Raw genomic sequence first — 21,315 nt, forward strand, 5'->3', positions numbered from 1 at the left:
AACAAAGATACTTTGGAACAAAGAGCTGTAGGTTTTTTCTTGATACCTTGTGCATCATTTTTCACTCCTTCAACACCCCAGAATTCGAGTGACTGGACAGTTGTTATTACTGGGGCTTTGGCAACATGTTATGCACCAATTCAATGTCTTTGAAGCATCCAGGTGGTGTGACAGGTGCTTTGTAAGCTTCATCTTTTTTTAAATTTACAAAAAGCTTGAAGCTTGGAAAAGAAAGTGCCAAATAACCTGTTGCCAAATTGCGAGGAATTGTTGATAATGATGTGTCTCTCCACTGAATCAGTGTTTTCAATGCTCCTGCTGAGATCTTGAATCTGCCAAAATAGGTACTTTGCCTTTTCCTGTTGCAAATGCATCACATTACTATAATTTCACTAATCCATCAAATACAACATTTTCTATAAAAGGGGTGGAATCACCACATTATATCATAAAAATGCATTTAATTTGATGGTAGTTGAAGCCTAGTTAAAGCCTAGTTTTATGCATAGCTTTACAGAGTAAGAAAACGATTCTAGTCTGTTTCCAAGGCAAATGTTATTCTTCAACAGTCTTCAAATGGGAACATTTACCGACATCTATTTCCACTGTAGATCACTGCATCTTAAAAGATGCTCACAACATAACAATACTTTCGTTTTGAAACTGTCCATAATGATAGGGTTTGAAAATGACTAGCTCTGACCGTCCTAACTTCTATTCCTCTTTATTCTTCGAGAGCTCTGCACCTTTCCACAGTGCCATGGATGAGGCTGTTAATTCAGTTCATAACCAATTACAAATCTTAACCCAATCTGAACACCAGATTGTTCAGGAAGATGACCTTGAGAATAATAGATGGATAAGATCAACATACTGAATCAAAAATAACATGTGACAGATGTAAGTGATAACACCAGTATAAGAAACTGCATTTCAAGGTGAGATTATTCGATGGGAAGAAATTGTAGCCGCTACCACAACTAGACCCTTGGTCCTTGAAAAACTAAGAACCAATTGGGAATGTTAATGGGTGACTCTGTAGTTATTCTGGGAGCAGAAGAGATTGAATGACGTACCTCACCTCTAATGATCGGATGTTCTATCAGTATTGAATGATGGGTTTATGCACGGGATAAAGAGAATTGCTTTGAAATTCTGTACGTGCAAGGAACTGCAGATGCTAGTTTACAAATAAAGACAAAATGCTGGAGTAACTCTGGAGGTCAGGCAGCATCTCTGGAGGACATGAGTAGGCAAGATGGATCCCAGTCCAAATCTGGTCAGGATGGATCCCAATCCAAATTATTGCTATTCATGTCCTCCACAGATGCTGCAAGATATGCTGAGTTACTCCAGAACTTTGTGTCTTGATTAGAAATTCGGGATGATTCAAAAGGCTATGCCAGATAGTGTTGCAATGGAATGCTTTGACCATTTTGGGTGTGGGGCACTGCTACTGATTTCAGCAATGATCGAGTGAGGATTGCATTTTCCCCGTTGTGGGAGATGTGCCATTTGGGACATTGATGGTTCCGGTTAGTAGGAATGCAGCTATGGGGGAAGAAAGGCCGGTGGCCACACAATTAGGGATCATGTTGGAGGGAAGGTGGATGATGGGAAAGGAAGGTAATACCTGACAGAATCATGGCCCCAGGGCAGGATGGAGGCAAATGACCATGGATAGAGAACAGAAGCAAGAGGGAACGAGGTGTTGATCCGTGCGGCATGTGAGGGAAGAGGCCCAAAGGTCCCTTGTTATAACCATTCTGCATTCAATAACTCTGATTCCCAAACTTCAACAGTACAAGAAAAACAGGGCTGTATACTCAATATTCCAGCAATGAAACGTGGTGGTTAGTGTCATTGATATGGATGCACAACAAGTGAATCATTTTCCAATGCTAATCCTTATAGAAATCCAAAGCATCAAAGTTAAACGTGAACACTCAATTTTATCAACAATGTCTATTAAGTCGCAATACTGAAAAACCCCCATCTATTGCCAAATATGGGAGCTTTGTAGCCATGGGAAGGAACTGCAGATGCTGGTTTACACCGAAGGTCTGAAGAAAGGTCGAACCGAAACATCACCCATTCCTTCTATCCAGAGATGCTACCTGTCCCGCTGAGTTACTCCAGCATTTTGTGACTATCTTCAGCTATGTAGCTATGCTTTGTTTAGATTGGCAAATAGCATAGAAACAAATAACATTGTTTGAAATAATGGTCTTGCAACGATGAGCATTTCTCTGGAATACTGATGAATAAATGTGTAGGAAGGAACTGCAGATGCTGGTTTACACCGAAGATATTCTTCCTTCTTCTGACTGAGAGACAGGGGAGAGGGAGACATAGAGATAAGGAAGGGCAAGTTGTGAAAACGAGACATCAAAGGAGATGGGAATCCAGGAAAATGTAGAATAGATCAATGTTAGCTCGGTGACAACGAAGTATACCGAGATTAAATATAATCGGGGGACAGTCAGTCTGGTCAGAGAACTAGGAAGGGTGAGGGTTGGAGAGAGAGGAAAAGCAAGTTACTTGAAGTTAGAGGTCAATATTCATGCCGCTGTGATGCAAACTGCCCAAGAGAAATATGAGGCGCTTTTCGTCCAATTTGAGCTGGGCCTCAATCTGACAGTGGAGCAGGCCCAGGACAGAACGGTCAGTATGGGAATGGGAGGGGGAGTTAAAATGTTTAGCAACTGGGAGATCAGGTAGGTTTAGGCAGACTGAGGAGAGGTGTTCAGCGAAATGATCGCTGAGCCTGCGCTTGGTCACGCCGATATACAGAAGTCCACACCTGGAACAGTGGATACAGTAGCTGAGGTTGGAGGAGGTGCAAGTGAACCACTGCCTCACCTGAACAGATGTCGGGGTCCTTGGAAGGACTCGAGGGGGTGAGGTATAGGGACAGGTGCTGCACCTCCTGCGGTTGAAAGGAAAGTACCTTGGGAGGGGGTGGTTTAGGTGGGAAGGGACGAGTTAACCAGGGAGTTGTGGAGGGAACGGTCTCTGCAGAAAGCGGAAAGCGGTGGAGATGGGAAGACGTGGCTGTGGTGGGATCCCATTGCAGGTGGCAAAAATGTTGGAGGATTATGTGCTGCATGCGACAGCTGATGGGGTGAAAGGTGAGGACTAGGGGGACTCTAGTCACAACTTGGGGGAGGGGGAGCAAGAGCAGAGCTGCTGGATAACACGGAGACCGCTGTGAGGTCCTCATCGATGATGGAAGAGGGGAACCCCCGTTCGCTAAGGAATGAGGACATCTCAGGACATCTGGTACGGAATACCTCATCTTGGGCGTAGACGGAGGAATTGGGAGATGGGGTTAGCGTCTTTGCAGGAGGCAGGGTAGGAGGAATTGTCTAGATAGCTGTGGGAGTCAATGGGTTTGTAATAGATGTCAGTCGATAGTCTATCTGCTGTGGTGGAGATGGTGAGATCAAGAAACGGTAGGGAGATGTCGGAGATGGTCCAGGTGAATTTGAGTGCAGGATGGCAATTAGTAGTGAAGTTAATGAAGTCTGAGTTCTGCATGGGTGCAGGAGGTAGTCCCGATGCAGTTGTTATTGTAGCGGAGATAGAGTTCGGGGATAGGGCCAGTGTACGCCTGGAACAGGTATTGTTTGGCGTACCCTACAAAGAGGCAGGCATAGCTGGGACCCATGGCTACGCCTTGGATTTGGAAGAAGTGGGAGGACTTAAAGGAGATGTTGTTAAGAGTAAGGAAAAGCACTGCCGGACAGAGGAGAGTGTTGATAGTGGGAAATTGGCTGGTTCTGCGGTCGAGGAAGAAACGGAGGACTTTAAGACCTTCCTGATGGGGGATGGTATGGAGTGAGTGAACATCCATAGTAAAGATGAGGGAGTGGGGCCCTGGAAAACGGAAGTAATTGAAGAATAAATGATGAATAAATGTTCACTGCATCAAGCTGTAGTAAAAGGTCAGATCACAGTTTGGATTAGCATAATCCATTTATTTAGCATGTACATATTGCGCTGCTTGGTATCATTAATTCTATCCCATTTGAAGACTATGCTTTCATTATAATCTTTCCTGGACAATTAACTCAAGAGTTAAACACGTTTTCAAACTTATAGTGCATAATCTTTAAGAAACTATTTTTACAAATAATAATCAATCAACAGTTTGTTTTCTAACACCAAAATTATTCCTTTCTCACGCTTGGTCATTTATTATTTATTTATTTAAAAAAAATGTTTTGAAGCTAAGTTGGAGGGAGATATTAGTAAAGTACATGAATAATTGTACTGACTTTCAAACATCTAAGCCTTCAGTGTATATTGATTGGATCCAAGCACTCATTGACACAATTCTCTCTGTAACTTTCCAGATTAGTATGCAATCACATTTTGAATTATTTTTTCTTCAAATAATTAAAAATGCATTTACATAGTTTAGAAATAACTTCCAATTGGCTCCCAATTTAGTATTCAAACTACATTTTTCCAAAACTTGCAATAATGAAACTTTCTAGAATTCTTCTTTAATAAATGTTCAATATCTTAGAATTGTAAACATTAACAGACAACATCTCTTGTTCTTTCATTTATTTTCACACAGTTCTGCTGCAGATTTTCACACGTTATCTTCAGTTTAATCTTGCCTCGGGATAAACTGTTCTAAATGTCAGATTTATTCGTGGATTTCTATCATGGTATTCTTTTGGCACTCGATGCTGAAAATAATGGTAAAATATATTCAAATATTAATACTGTTGTTGTTAAGATCCTTTATTTTCTATATTCTTTTCTAATAACACCTCTATTTACTTTTGAATTACTATTCAGTCCTCCCAAGGAATTTTCTTCTCCTTTCTGATTTCACTTTCCACCTTAATTCAAGTAATCCCCTTCAATGATTCCCTCATCCTCTGCCATTAACTTCTCCCTTCAAATAAATCCACTTGGGCTTACCCACTCTGTCATAACAACATTTCTATTACTACTTCCCTACTACTTACAGGAGCTGCATGTACCTCATTCCCCATATCCCTCTCCATCTCAATTTTTTCTACATTTAGCACTTGGACAAAATATTCATCCTTATACTCTCTTCCCCTCCCAAGTTATTTATAATTGCCCATTGCACTCTCAAATGCCTAGACTTTGGCTCTTGACTGAAAAACTACTATTTATATTCATTAACCTTTTCTATTAAACCCATACGTTCTCGATCTGCTCGTCATTCTCTCACCTTCCTCTCAAAGACTACCTTCTTCCATTGTTTCAACTTGATCATACTCTACCTGTTTGCTTATGGAATTCTCTTCTCAGCCTTTAGCACCTCAAGGTTTCCTTTTTCCTAAAGCTTTGGGGTTGGTGTACACAATCCTCAGGTGAGCTAAAATGCCTGTATTCTAACCCTTACGTTTTAATTGCGCATCACTTAACTGCTCCCTGACTTTCATCAGCTCTAGCCGCCAAGAAAATCTCACATCTCTTCAATTATTTGCTTCTTCCAATTTTTAGGTAAATCTGTAGATCTTTGGATATTAAAGAATCAATTTGGATCAGGCAGGAAAGTGACACCAAATTGATTAAAAGGCACAGAATGGAACCGCCCACCATGTCCACACCAAGCATCGATCACCCGTTCACACTAGTTCTATGTTATTCCACTTTCCCATCCACTCCCTCAACACTCGGGACAATTTACAAAGGCCAATTAACCTACAAACCTACATGTCTCTGGGAAACCAGAACACCTGGAAGAAACCCACATGGTCACAGGGAGAACGTGCAAACTCCATGCAGACAGCTCCTGGGGTCAGGGTCGATTTTACTGAATGGCGTGGTAGGAACGAGGAATCAAACAGTCTATTCCTGCTGTGTAGAAAGGAACTGCTGATGCTAGTATAAACTGAAGATAGACAAAAAGCTGGAGTAACTCAGCGGGTCAAACAGCAACTCTAGAGAAAAGGAATAGGTGACGTTTCGGATCTCGACTTCAAACATCACCTATTACTTATCTCCAGAGATGCTGTCCAACCTGCTGAGTTACTCTTGCTTTTTGTGTCTATCTTCAGCTTATTCCTGCTGCTATTTCTTACATTCTTATTTTTCTCTCTCTAATTCTAGTCTGGTTTCTTTAACACTCTCTCTGCAGAACTGCACTCCCAACTTCTGGAATTTCCCCAAACCTCTGACTCTCACCCCTCCTTTATAACCCACAATACAATCTACTTTTTCAAAAACAGGTTTTTAGTCAACAGTTAGTTGTATCTTAAATGGCTTGAATCAAATGTTGTCTAATTGTGCTCTCTGAAGCATACTGGATTACTTTCCTGTGTTAATATTGTTGTATACATTTTGGCGGGTACGCAATTAAAAATTAATTGTGATTAGTATGACAATTTAGTATGTTTAATCTTAGTTTTAATCAGCGCAGTACATTACCCTGCAGACTGTGAATGCAGATTTTTAGAGCAGCTTATCTGGTGGGGCCCCAAGAGCAAATGAGAGACACTTTGCATTTGCCCTCAGGATCTGTGAAGCACATTATCGAAAGATACAACGTCACTGCACACTGCCATCGCTTGCTATACCATACATGTGCAAAAAGCTGAATCTCAAATTTTATTGAAGGACTTTAAAGGTATTCTCAGTGTAATTTATGCATTTGATTGACACTAAAATACTAATCTGAAGAAAATCAATGCATTAATCACAATGGTTAACTGCAATTAATTGGCAGTCTGAATATAAAGGAAAGTTATTGGGTTTTTTTTCACTGTGAAGATGAATAATTGAGTTGGAGATTTAATATTACTTTATTTGTGCCTAGAATGCACAGGGTAGTTTGAATTGTTTACTTAATCACATTCCCTTGAAAATGTTGCATTCCAGTCAGCCATTGAATAAGAACTAACAGCTATGAGAGAGCATATTGTCAGACTTTAAATATCCTTCAAAACAATGTGTAGGAAGGAACTGCAGATGCTGGTTCACACCGAAGATAGACACAAACTGCCGGAGTAACTCAGCGGGTCAGGCAGCATTTCTGGAGAAAAGGAATAGGTGACGTTTCGGGTCCAAAGAAGGGTCTCAACCCGAAAAGTCACATTTCTTTTCTCCAAAGATGCTGCCTGACAAACTGAGTTACTCCAGCATTTTGTGTCGTTCTTCAAAACAATAATATTAATCAAACATTTTAACATCATTTCAATGCATTTTAGTAAGGATTAAATGAATTGGGAGTAATTTTCTGTTAACTCTAATAATAAAAAAATTGTTTTATAAAGTCTTAGTAACACATACAAGATAATTACATTTTAAGTAAAACTAAAAATAATTATTTAGTTGTTGAAAAACAGAATGCGTTACCAGCTGTGGGTAAGGTTACAATGAAATTATTATGGGGAACAAAGAAATGTCAGGTACTTCTGATCTGTCTTCACTAAGGAAGACACAAACAATCTCCCAGAAGTACTGGAGGACAGAGGATCTAAGGGGGTAGAGGAACTGAAAGAAATTTTCATTAGGCGAGAAATAGTATTGGGTAGGCTAATGGGACTGAAGGATGATAAATCCCCTGGGCCTGATGGTCTGCATCTCAGGGTCCTCGGGGAGGTGGCTCTGGAAATAGTGGATGCATTGGTGATTGTTTTCCAATGTTCAATAGATTCAGGATCAGTTCCTGTGGATTGGAGGATAGCTAATGTTATCCTACTTTTCAAGAAAGGAGCGAGAGAGAAAACGGGGAATTACATACCAGTTAGCCTGACCGGTGGTGGGAAAGATGCTGGAGTCAATTAATAAATAGGTAATAATGGAGCATTTGGATAGCAGTAAAAGGATTAGTCCAAGTCAGCATGGATTTATGAAAGGAAAATCATGCTTGACTAATCTTCTGGAACTTTTTGAGGATGTGACAAGTAAAATAGATGAGGATGTGACAAGTAAACAAGGAGAGGGATGGGTACTAAATATTCCTGTAATCATCCATGACATAGGCAAGGTACCGGCTAAAGTCTCAGCAAAGTAAGATGTTGTTTAAATATGAAAATGGGCTCACAACTGATATAGAGGACATGATGAAAAGATTTGCTGTATTTCAAATGTGGACAGACTGTAGAAGTTGGGTGGGAAGAGGGTGAAGTTCTTCTTGGAACATGAGGTTGCAAGGGGCTATGATTGATATATTTAAAACCATAAGGGTCTAAACAGAGCCAAACAGTTCCCACCTACAGAGGTGAGCACTGAAGATCACCTCCAAAAGAATCAAAGTGACAGGTGGAAACACTTTCTGCAGCAAGAAGCTAGAATGTGAAATGGACGGCCAGGGATGGGGCTGTGGAGGTATGTTCAATTGTGCATTCAAAAGGGAAGTGGATAAAAGTTGGATTACTCTTGCAGAATTGGAACACCCTTCATGGGCTAAACCAACCTCCTTCCATGCTAGTAATTGTACTTTGCAGGCAGTGCAACAAATCATGTTCTGAGGAGCAGCAGGAATTCTGGAGAAATGTCCTGACCCGAGAAGTCACCTATACATGTTCTCCAGAGATGGTGCCTGAGCCGCTGAGTTACTCCAGCACTGTGTAAGCCAGTATCTACAGTTCCTTTCTTTCCTCATTTTCCTTCATCCAGTTTTTCTCTATACGAGTCGCACATGACCTGTCATTGACCTTTAAGGCTAATGACAATGTTAAGCTGGTGTATGGCAAAATGCGAATACAGGCACGATAAAGCTGAATCAGGAAGCTCATTCCTCCTCAGTCATGTTTGGCTTTACCATACATGAGATTGGCTATGTACAAAATAGATGTGCATAATATTTCCTATTTTTAGAAAAGCATCTATTCCTATAATTAAAATTTCATTTCATCTGTGCATCCTGAGATCATTAGGATGTACAATTTCTTCTTTCTTTATTTGTCTCTACTAACAACCATTTGCCCTTCTCTTCAGATAAAAGTGAAACTATGAAATATATTGGTCTTTGAGTGGAGGAAATTGATTTGAGTCAAGATAAAGAAAGAATATCTATTTAAGAAATATCCTGCACTGCAATATCTGCTGTTGGGCTTAGAGGACCTCACCTGCCAATCCTTCTGGGTCTTCCCTTCCATTACCAACAGACACCCATGGTTTAACGGGATACGAATTCTTTCGGCATAGGTATAATCACCTTTCTCTTCCTGGATGAAGCAATAGAAAGACGATGAAACAATTTAAGAATCTTGTAATTATTCCTGATATTTTCAGAAGTGATAGGTCATCAGTTCGGGTTACCTCGAGACTTCATCATACCCTAGTCAAACAGTTCTTTATCTCAAATATCATTTTTTAATACGTGAAATACTCAAATGTGCAAAGAAATGACATAGAGAAAATATTTATTTTCCTGAGTCACTATAATTTTCCCCCTGGATTAACCACAGCTGTATTCAGGAAATTAATCTTCAATTTTTTATTTTTAGTCAGGAGGTCATGTTGCAGCATTATAAAACTTTGGTTAAATCCCATGTGGAGTATTGATTGCAGTTCTGGTTGTCCCATTACAGGACGTGGAGGCTATGGAGAGTGCGCAGATGATTACCAGGATGCTGCCTGGATTAGAGGGTATTAGCGACAAGGAGAGGTTGGATAAACTTGGATTGTTTTCTCTAGTGTCAGAGGTTAACGGGGAGACTTGATAGAAGTATATAAAATTATGAGAGGCATAGATAAGTCAGAATCTCTTTCCCAGGGTGGAATTGTCAAAGACTTGAGGGCATAGCTTTGTTAGATGGGTAAATTTTAAAATATTTTAAAGTAGATATGTGGAGGACAATTTTATGTTTTTACACAGAGAGCATTTGATGCCTGGCATGTGCTGCAGGAACAGCGGGGGAAGCAGATATGATAGTGGATAGTGGCATTTAAGAGGCTTTTAAATAGGAACATGGATATGGGGACGGGACATAGATCACATGCAGTCAGAGCAGATTAACTTGGCAACATTATGTTTGGCACAGACATTGTGTGCTGATGGCCTGTTCCTGTGCTGTACTATTCTATTTTCTATGAAATTCTCGAGGCATGGAGTCTAACAATGTTAACCTTTGAAAAGTTTTGGAGAATTCAGAACCAAGTAATATCGATGGTACGATCTGTCCATGAATCTACCCCCACCCCCCGGCTCATAGTTAAATACCTATGAAATTTGTTACGGGTCTAACCTGATTTCCTTCATGAAAAGGGCTTATTGTTTAATATTTTGGGCCATCTGTTCAATGTGAGATATTCTGGAAACATTGCAATGAAATGTATCATTACTAAACTTTTTTTTTCCTACCATAATTTCATCGACCTGCCAAGGAAATATGAAGAGTGCAGATCATAAGATGATTGATTGTCGAATAAAGCTTTGGTAAGACATTTTTGTAAGAAATAACATAAAATGTACAATCTTAACAGACATCCATGTATTTAAAATAAGTGCATCAACTCCAAACACATGTTGTTAATGATGGAAAAGATTCCCTTAAAAAATAACAACAGCTGTATGAACTGCAGATAATGAATTTCTGAACTTCAATTTCTTAATTTATTTTTATATAACTTACATTTTGACATCCTAATAAAACAAAATTGCATTTTAATACTTGTCATAATGTCCAGTTTATTGTTGCCACTTATCACAAAACCATCCTACATAGTAAAATCAATATTGGAGAATTAATCAAACAAAATACACTTTTGTAGCAAGCTTTAGCTCCAAGTTTCTCCTCTTCTGAGCCTTAAACATTCTGTTAATGTGACCCCTCAGCCAGGGAAAACATTCTGTCCGCATCCAATCTGTGAAGTCGTTTAAACTAGAGATAATGCAATTATATTCAATTGTATAGAGAATACAATTGTACAGAATACAATCTTGGTCTATGAAACATGTCCTCTTACAGCAAGCTCACCATCAATACAGTGAACCTTTACTGACTCCTTCTTAGGCAAGAGCAACCGTTCCATGGCAAGGAGATCAAAACTCCAGAATACTCCATGTGCGATCTCAGTAAGTCCTTATACAAATGCAGCAAGACTTCCATACTCCTGCACAAATCCTTGCACAATCAATGCAAACATTATTTGCCTTCTTAATTGTTCGTTTCGCCTGCATGTTGGCGCTTAGTGATACACACAGGTGCCTTCGATCAACACTACCCAATGCCATTTGAAACAGAACTGTCTTTCTAAAGAAAACTAAAATGAATGACTTTAGATTTCTCCACATTATATTTCTTATTCTTACCCACTCACTCACGATGTCTATATCCTTTGAAACCTTTGCATTTTCACTTTGCTCTCTCTAATCTCATCTAGTTGCATATCAGCACCACACTGGGTAATATGGTGTTTAGTTTGCCCAGATAAATTATTGATATTGTGAAGAGGGAGGCCCGTATTGATTAATGATACTAGATCAATGCCTGTAAACCTAAGAAAGCCATGTATTCTCACTTTTTGCTTTCTGCTGACAACCAATTCTCAAACCATGTTAGCATATCAACCTCAGTTCTGCATGTTCTAACCTTGCTGACTATCCTCCAACCTGGGATCATATTGGAAGCCTACCAAAAATCCAAATGCACCACATCCATTGGTTTCTCCCTTATTTTGTTAGTATAAGCTTGTTACGGTATGAAAGTTGGGCAGAGTACTGCTGGCTGTAGGTCTGTACAATACTGGAATTCTGTATTGCTGGGCAAAGGTACGTCACTACATAACATTAAGGTATAATCCTGCTGGGTATGTCTATCACTGTATTACATTGGGTACAATACTAGTGGATTCCTACATCACTGTATAGCATCAGAGGGTGAAGCTAGTGAACAGAGATCCTGTGAGGTGGGAAGTTACATTGGAGATATAGTAGTGTAGCACCAAGAACTACAGCATTTGTTTCTTAAAACATGACTAGAAATATGCCACCTGGTTAAATTTAATATTTTTCGTATGACTGGTCCCTGAAAATGATTTGAGGGCCTGTCCCACTGCGGCGACCTAATTCGCAAGTTTAGAAGAGTTTGCCCTCGACTCATACTCGCAGCATGATCGACACGAGGTCCTAGGAGGTCTTTGTAACTCTCCTTCATGCTCGAGAGTAGTCCCCGCGTATTCGAGGCCTCAGTTAGGTCGTGGCGTTTTTTTCTGCAAGGTGAAAAATGCCCGCGAGTAAAAAAAGGTTGTCATGGAAAAAATCTATGTTTTTTTACTCGTAGGTTTAGTCGAGGTAGGTCATAGTAGGTCGTAATACTATCGTAGGTAATCAAAGGCAATCGAAGATAATCGAAGATAGTCGAAGGTAAAGCTCGTTGAGAAAAAAAAGCTAAAGGGCCTGTCCCACTTGGGAGACCTAATCCGTGAGTCCAGAAGATTGCCTTCAAACTTCAAGCTCGAGGGCACTCGCCTGGAAAGCCTCGAGCTGGATCGACCGGCCGCGTTGAAACCGCGAGCTTGATCGACAGAACCGCGAGCTGCATCTACCGACCGCACACACACACACACACACAAACACATCGCGAAGGTGGGGGCCAGGGACAGCGGAGGAGCACTGTCTGCGCGATGAAGAGGAAGGTAAACGGCTGCCACAGAGTACTGTAAGTCCTTTAGAGAGCACGGAGGGGGAGGGGGAGGGGGGTGGGGGTAGAGAAGTAGAGAGAATGGGACAGAAGGGAGAGAGAAGGGGAGGAGAAGGGGTGAGAAGGGGGGGAGAAGAGGGTGGAGAGGGGGGAGATCCTTGCTCTCTTTTTCGTCTTTTGCTTCCCTTTTGTCTCCCTGTTTCTCTCCTTTCTCTCTCCGGCGACTCTCTTTTTTCTTGAGAGAAACAACCAATCCACTGTCATATGAGAGTAAGAAAAGATACAGCTACATACCTTACATTCAGCCATTCAACAACATTAAGATTTTGCAGTTACAAACACACTTATTCCTGAACAAATAACTGAGAGACAAGTGAATCTCTGTAATTTAATCTTGCATCAAAAATAATGAGCTTGATTACAGCCAGCCTGACATTTTGTTTTGTGATCTGCAATGTGACTATTGCCTCTCCTTTCACCCTCAGAAAAACGCTGCCACGAGGTGCACCCGAAAGTCAACGGAGGTCAAACTTTCAGCAAGCTTCAAATGTCATGGCTCATGACCATCACTAACTTTGGATTACACGGAGAGAGGAGTCAATTCATTACAAGGGTATGCTTCGTCAGCGATTTGTCTGAAAAATGTTTGCAGTTCTCTTGACCGCCCCTTCAATTTAGGAAATCTTATACAATAGCCAGTGTTGCAAACTTCCCATTTCCTTTCCAATGGAGGAATTCTGCACGGACCTTTTATTTGAATCCAGCTCGTAGTTACTTAAATCATGTAATTTATAAGACAACTTCAATTAACAATGATGGATATTATGTTCCTTGTAAAACCACAATGTTATGAATATAAATTTTAAGGACCCCTAACTTCTGATCATTCCTTACGTCTATAACTATGTGTTGCAAAACTAAACAGGCACTACGCTGCAATTCTTAAAGTCTTAGACATTATTAGGTGTAATTGATTTAACCGCAGGATGCGACAAATTCTTGTTTTTTTTTTAATCCTCGAGCCTTTTCAAAGATATCTGTACATACATTTTAAACTGGCATTTAAGCAGTTGCCATGGGAACCATCAGAACCATGTTAGATTTTCCCTGTATTGTCAGAGCCACCCACACAATGTCTAGTAGAGCCAATACTACCACAATTATTTAAACCAAACAACATGTTTATTTATTGTTTTAAAAGCACTTTTGTCATGAATGTAGAAGTTTGAAGCTTTGATCTATTAAGATTTTCAAAATGGGCTGCAAATATAGATTATGTGAATCAATTCAATTTTTGATAAATGCATCTTGAGATCAATACAAAGATAACTAATAAATGCAAGGACAACAGCTCACGCAGCAAACCTGCTTTTAGTGCATTTTAAATTGTTAATTAACAAAAATCAATTTCAAAAGAAATGCCAAAAAGATGGCTCTGTGGAGAGGATGAGTTTCTGATAAACAGGTCATCCAGTGACAGCATACTTTGGAGATTCTAGCATTAAAGCTTTAAGAGTTATGATGTGGAATATCAAAATGAGATTGATTGCAAAGCACTCCCAGACTTTGGAATTTTAATAAAGAATTGATAAATGAGAGAACAATAACAGGAGAAAGAGAAAGAGAAGGAAAAGCATGGAAAGCCAAATGTGATATTTTATTTTAACGGTTCCCGAAAATAGAACCAGTGTCATCAGAAATTTATTGGCCCTCTTAATGGGGCACCCTTTCTAATCACATCAAAATAATAAAATCTTGGAAATTAGGGATTGTCAGCAAACAAAGCTCAGATAATCTCTCAATGTTTGGTGTCCTGTAATCAACCTCAAAGTAGTGAGTCAACCAGTTATTATCAAAGACATTTGTAGCTTTCCCATATGACCCAGGTATCTCTTTATGAATTCTAACTATCGATTACGATGACCTTTTGAAAGTCCATAGCAGCCAGTAATCACTTTTTGTGTAAAGTATTTTGTGAGTTAAATCCTGAATTTCCCTTATAATTAAACATAATCAGTGTAATGATGATGACATTTTCAGTGTTCACTCTGGTTGCATCTTGACACTGCGATTCAAGGAATAGCAATGAGGATATCCAGAAATCAGCCTCAGTACATCAGCCCTCTGCATAGGCGTCAATGCTCTCAAGTTTCCTTCAATAGAATGACGGAAGTCAGGTGAACTGAAAGGATCACTTTGCTGGAAAAGGATCACTTTGCTGACTGTTCAGCTCGCATAATGACCAGAGAGATTTCATTTGTATTTAACCTCAGAGAAAGGAATTCAAAACCACAGAGTTCACCCCATTTTTGTGGCCAGCTTTGCTTTCGGAAATCAGTGGTGAATACCATTATTTATCGCAATATACCGCAAAATCCGAACAAGATTTCTTCATCTAATTCATGATGCAATTTGAATTAGTGCACACAAATGTATTTTATTCTACTTTGTATCATTTACCTCTCGAAAGCACCCCCTCCCGTTTGGCCCATTTTAAATCTGAAGCAGTGACTTTTATTGGATTTCTATGATATCCAATTCAAATATCTAATAGGTTCTGCTGTTCAATCCTAGACTCATAGAGGTACACAGTAGTACAGCATGGAAACAGGTCCCTCAGCCCAACTCATCCCTTATCTTTTTCTATCCATGAACCTGTCAAATGTTTTTTGAACATTGTAAATATACCCATCACTACTACTTACTCTGTCAGCTCATTTCACGTACCTGCCTCCCTGTGAGTGTAAAAACTTGCCACTCAAGTCTCCTTTAAATCTTTCCCCTCTCACCTTAAACCCATATCTTCTATGTTTTGACTCTCCTACCTTGGGGAAAAAGATTAACCATCCGATTTACCAATGCCCTTCATGATTTTATAAACCTCTATGTGATCACCACACCACATTCTTCACTCTAGGGTGAACAATTCCAGACTAACCAATCCTTATAACTCAAGCTCTTCAGTCCTGGTAGTATTGTTGTGAATCATTTCTGCATCCTCTCAATGGCATGACAACCAGAAGTACACACAATATTCCAAGCCCACTCTCACCAAAGTTCTTTGCAGCTGAAAAATGACATCCCAACTCTTGTACTCATTGTCTCATCTGATAAAGACAAGCATGGCATTTGTCTTCTTTACTATCTTGTCTACCTGTGTTGCCACTTTTAGGGATTTATGTACTTTAACTACTAGGCCTCCTTGTCCTACAACAGTCCGCCGGGCCTTGTCATTTATTGTAGAAAGCCCTACTCGGGTTTAACGTATCAAAATGAATCACTTTGCACTTGTTTGAGTTAAATTTAATACGCCATTCTTTTGCCCAGGTTCCCAATTGATCCATGGATAACCTTCATCACTCTCATACATTGATCTACCCTGTCCTCCTGTTCCTAGCCTGACTGTTCACCAGACTGATTCCTGGGATGTCAGGACTTTCATATGAAGAAAGACTGGATAGACTCGACTTGTACTCGCTAGAATTTAGAAGATTGAGGGGGAATCTTACAAAATTCTTAAGGGATTGGACAGGCTAGATGCAGGAAGATTGTTCCCGATGTTGGGGAAGTCCAGAACATGGGGTCACAGTTTAAGGATAAGGGGGAAGTCTTTTAGGACCGAGATGAGAAAAACATTTTTCACACAGTGGTGCATCTGTGGAATTCTCTGCCACAGAAGGTAGTTGAGGCCAGTTCATTGGCTATATTTAAGAGGGAGTTAGATGTGGCCCTTGTGGCTAAAGGGATCAGGGGGTATGGAGAGAAGGCAGGTACAGGATACTGAGTTGGATGATCAGCCATGATCATATTGAATGGCGGTGCAGGCTCGAAGGGCCGAATGGCCTACTCCTGCACCTATTTTCTATGTTTACCACATGAGACCGGGAGTAATCCAGAGATTACAACCCTTGAGGTACTGTTTTAAAATCAGCCTAACTCCTTATATTCATAAAGCAGGAATATGCTATATTCATAAAGCATACACACACTCATACACATACACACACACACACACACACACACGTATACGTGTACACATATATATGAATGGTCTCGACCCGAAATGTAACCCATACCTTCTCTCCACACATGCTGCATGTCCCGCTCAGTTACTCCAGCATTTTTTGTTTATCTTCGGTTTAAACCAGCATCTGCAGTTCCTTCCTACACATATATGTACATCCCTGCACCTGGGAGGCACAGAGCTGGTTGTTGTGCCAAAGACCTGCCTACTGCTGCAACTCTCCTCCAAGAGCCGTCATCTTTCCCCCCACCCACCTAATTGGCCACAAACTTATCAAATTTTTACCATTTTATACTATTTTTGCATTCTCAAATCTAATCACTCACTCACAGGTAAACCACACCCTCTGACTCACTTTGAATAATGCCACTAGATATACATCCGTATTATTGCTAAACTGGGGCCAAGGAAAGAGCGTTCACGTCGCGGCCCTGTTTCAACCAATCTTTCCACCACCACGCACAAGAAGCACAAGAAGCGCAAGACAGACACCATTGTGCAGATGCCGAGAAGTGTGTTCAGCTCTGGTTGAACAACTTCTAATCTTGTGTGTGGACTCGATAAGAAGAAGAAGATTGCTAAACTGTAACACGTATGGCTCTGTAATATAGTGATAGTGCACTGTTCAATAATTAATCTTAATTTTGTGAGAATTTGCCAAGCAAACAAATAAGAGATGAAATGTCTCATATTTTATTAACTATTATTCTTAATTCATGAAAATTTCTTAATCTCTCTCTCTCTATCTATCTATCTATATATATATATATATATATAGAGAGAGAGAGAGAGATATATATATATATTACTATATATTATAAGGTAATTATGTGATTTTACTACAGCCATATTAAGAAAACATTTTGCTAAAACAAATAACACACAATTCTAATGTCATATTGTGTCTGCAAAGCAAATTATTTTTGTTTAAATGTGTACTTACTGGAGGTAATTTTTTTCTCATTTCAAAGTTCCTGGTTTCTCCATAGCTGAGGGATGCAATAACTGGGTCTATTCCCAACGATGGCTCATCATCACTGTGCCAATCAATGCTGTCCTTACAATGTCGGTACAGATTGCAAAGAAGAGAATTAAAGGTGTATCCAGTTACTTCCGCAATTAGATCCTTTAGCATAGACAACAGAGGATGCCACTAAATGGAACATAATAGCTTATTATAAAATCATACATGAAAAATGTTCTGACGTGTTCAAAGACAGTATTACAAACTGTTTTTGTTTTTTTAATGAGGGTGAAATAACGTACATGAGGGTTTGATTTCATTGTTGAGTTGGAGTATGTGTAGGGGAGATCTCCATACCACGATGTGAGTCTTGGTTCCTTGTATGATCCATCTATAAAGATTTAATGTTGAAAATGAGAATCATGTCCTTCTGAATTAATAATCCATGGATAATATGGATGAATAATCCATATATTTGTTCTGACCTCTTAAAAAAAAAAAAGGATATATATAACATCAAGCAAAGCTTAATTGGGGAAAACAGCAATAATTCTCAATCAAATACACAGCAAACTACTGTTATTGGAGATTGTTATACTGTTACTGGAGATAGTCCAGTATTTTGTGTCTTCCTTCGATTTAAACCAGCATCTGCGGTTCTTCCCTATACAGCAAACTATTACAGATTGCAAGAGTTATGGATGTTTTCTGAGGAAAGGCTATAGTTCAGCTGCAAAATCAAAACAGTGATATTACAAGGCGTTCAAAAGGGAACTGCAGATGCTGGAATATCGAAGGTACACAAAATTGCTGGGGAAACTCAGCGGGTGCAGCAGCATCTATGGAGCAAGGCTCCTGATATCAGCCATAAACTCAATTAAGGCCCCTTTAAGTAATATTGAAATATTAAACAAAACAGCATGCATACCAGTAAATATCATATTGCAGTTGTTTGAAAACATCAGGATCGGGACACTTTTCAAATACATGTAATTCCAACAACCAATCCAGCAGTACTCTCTCAAAACATTGCATTCTTTAGGATAGTTCACCCATGCTTTACATTGAAAGGAACATTATGGAGTGCTTTCTTTAAAATGCTGCAACAACTAAAATTATTCACTAAGAACATCCAGAATGATGAGAGCAGCACACAATGTTAAGCTTGTTTCATGGAACATTGTTATATCGTATAATACAACCCTGCTTCAAAACAAAAATCAGAACATATATTTATAAAAGGGAAGTTCACACCAGTTAACTGTACGACATAAAACTGCTTTGGGCTGATCTTATTAATGTCAATGTTGTACAGTAACAGTATTAACACATTAATTTAAAAGTACCTAACAGAATTGGACATTATTTTGCTCATTCAAACAAAGTGAAAAGAATTAGGGCCAGCCACATTCTATTTTTTCTAAATCTATGGCAAATTATTCAGAAACAAGGAATGCAGATGCTGGTTTATAAAAGACACAAAATGCTGGAGTAACTCAGCCGGTCAGGCAGCATCTCTGGAGAACATGGAGATGTGGCATCTCGAGTCAGGACCCTTCTTCAAACTGTTACTTAAATTATTCAGATTTGTTGAATGTTTATTTGTTTGTAAGTGGAAGAAAATCCTAAAATCTGAAATTTCAACTCATTAGGATGTGTAAATATAGAATAATCTTGAAGGGTATCATTTCTCAGAGCCATTGGATAAAAGCATTAAGATGTGCTCACATACAAAGTTCATTCACCCTTCATCTTGGGATCCAACACAGACAGTTCCCACTACAATTCATTACAACTCTTTATAATAGGCAGAGGAAGTCCTGCAAATGAAATAAATGATTAAATATGGTGAAAAAGAACATGAGCAGCCAATGAAAGTGAATTCTTCTCCATGAATGCACAAGGTTGCTTGGTAGGAAAGCATCATTAGCAATCAATGCCATTGAGTGAATCTCAGCAGGGAACATCAAGTAGCATAGCATGGTGAGGGGGCTGGAGATTTATGATGCCATGTTGCATTAATGATAGGGAGTAGTGAATTCTGCAATGGCAAACCAAAGTGGTGAAAAGTGAAATTCCCACATCATTCACAGCTTCAAGTAAATGATTTAGAATTGGTGTTATTGAAATCGTGGACACAATTCACTTGCATGGGGAAGAAACCAATGAAACTAAACAAATCTCCATATTTTAATTTTGGTGAACCAGCATATGCAGTTCCTTGTGTCTACACCTCTATATTTTGTACATTTGAGACACTAAGATTATATTCTAAGATAAAACCAACCCGGTCCAATGTTAGATTTTTGCTGCCAAGGTATTTCCCTGTACAATTGTTCAAACATCCAATCAGCTTCTTTTGGGTCAATGAAAGCAGGTTTCAGATGAAGTCTGAAAACAAAAAATAGGAAAGTAAAAATGAGAAAATACAACAGTGATGTTTCCCCTGTCTGGCTTGCAAGGCCTAGACATTTGGAGATAGGTTTATTCAAATGTTTATATCGTTTGGTGCAGTGTTTTCATTTTCATCTATCTATCTATCTATCTGTCTGTCTGTCTGTCTGTCTGTCTGTCTGTCTGTCTGTCTGTCTATCTATCTATCTTTGTTTGTTTCTACCTATCTATCTTTGTGTGTATTTATCTATCTATCTTTGTATCTATCTATCTATCTATCTATCTATCTATCTATCTATCTATCTATCTATCTATCTATCTATCTATCTTTGTTTCTATGTATCTACCTATCTATCTTTGTTTGTTTCTATCTATCTATCTTTGTTTGTACCTATCTATCTATCTTTGTTTTACCTATCTATCTATCTTTGTTTGTACCTATCTATCTATCTATCTATCTTTGTTTGTACCTATCTATCTATCTTTTTTGTACCTATCTATCTATCTATCTATCTTTGTTTGTATCTATCTATCTATCTATCTATCTATCTATCTATCTATCTATCTATCTATCTATCTATCTATCTATCTATCTATCTATCTATCTATTTATTTTGGGGGACGGGCATCATTGGAAAGGCTCATTGCTCATCCATAATTACCCCTTGAAAAGATGATCACGTGCTAGGCCATTTCAGGTGATAAACATTCTTTCAGAATCTTTGGATCTAAATCCTGGAATTCCTGGAATTCCTTTCCTAATGTTATATGAATACCCTGTCCAAAATGGCTAATCACCTCTTCCTCAAAGGCAATTAGAGATGGGCAACAAATGCTGAGCAACTCACCAATGTCCTGTTCCAAAAAATGAATTTGAGTAAAATACTAAATTGAGCCTTCATCAAGAAAAATATAATATAACTCCAGAAACATTGAGGAGAATTTTATGTGAAGCCCCAAATAAAAGGCAGTTTTGGAAAAATAATCTGCCCGTAAGGACAATTTCAGAAAATAATGACACGGAGAAGTAGGTACTGATCCCTGGAAACTTTACAGGAGAAAATATAACTACTGCCTTAACCCATGACAATTAAAGTTGGTGTACTTGTATGCATGAATATCGTGCAACACAAGATCTTGTTGCCAAATTGGCAGCATAACAGTGGCTTTTGTGTGCCTGAGCTACAACTCACCAAAGTTCACAATGGGCAATGACTCCTTTTGGAAGGTTGTGTTCAGAAACTTAAAAATTGAGGTTATAAATCGGTATTACAATGAAAAGTTCCAAATGTTTCTTATACTATATTGTCCTGGACACAAAATATGCAAATTCATTAAATCAACAA

General features: G+C 39.0%; 1 protein-coding gene across 3 annotated transcripts in view; it reads right to left on the reverse strand.

The window, feature by feature from the left end:
- Positions 1 to 3,959: 3,959 nt before the first annotated feature.
- The window catches only part of alkbh3 (alkB homolog 3, alpha-ketoglutarate dependent dioxygenase), a 30,972-nt gene continuing 13,616 nt past the window's right edge, over positions 3,960 to 21,315 (reverse strand). For 2 of the 3 annotated variants that reach the window (XM_033038888.1, XM_033038886.1), the window contains 5 exons: positions 19,863 to 19,966; positions 17,878 to 17,966; positions 17,555 to 17,764; positions 9,069 to 9,167; positions 3,960 to 4,703 (listed from right to left, as the gene is read on the reverse strand). In XM_033038888.1, coding sequence (XP_032894779.1) covers positions 4,617 to 4,703; positions 9,069 to 9,167; positions 17,555 to 17,764; positions 17,878 to 17,966; positions 19,863 to 19,966 — 589 coding nt within the window. In that variant the 3' untranslated portion in view covers positions 3,960 to 4,616. Of the gene's footprint in view, positions 4,704 to 6,427; positions 6,514 to 9,068; positions 9,168 to 17,554; positions 17,765 to 17,877; positions 17,967 to 19,862; positions 19,967 to 21,315 lie in introns of those variants that run through there. The other variant, XM_033038887.1, reaches the window with a different exon arrangement.

This window comes from Amblyraja radiata, chromosome 20 (assembly GCF_010909765.2).
Source record: "Amblyraja radiata isolate CabotCenter1 chromosome 20, sAmbRad1.1.pri, whole genome shotgun sequence".
NCBI classification, from domain to species: domain Eukaryota; kingdom Metazoa; phylum Chordata; class Chondrichthyes; order Rajiformes; family Rajidae; genus Amblyraja; species Amblyraja radiata.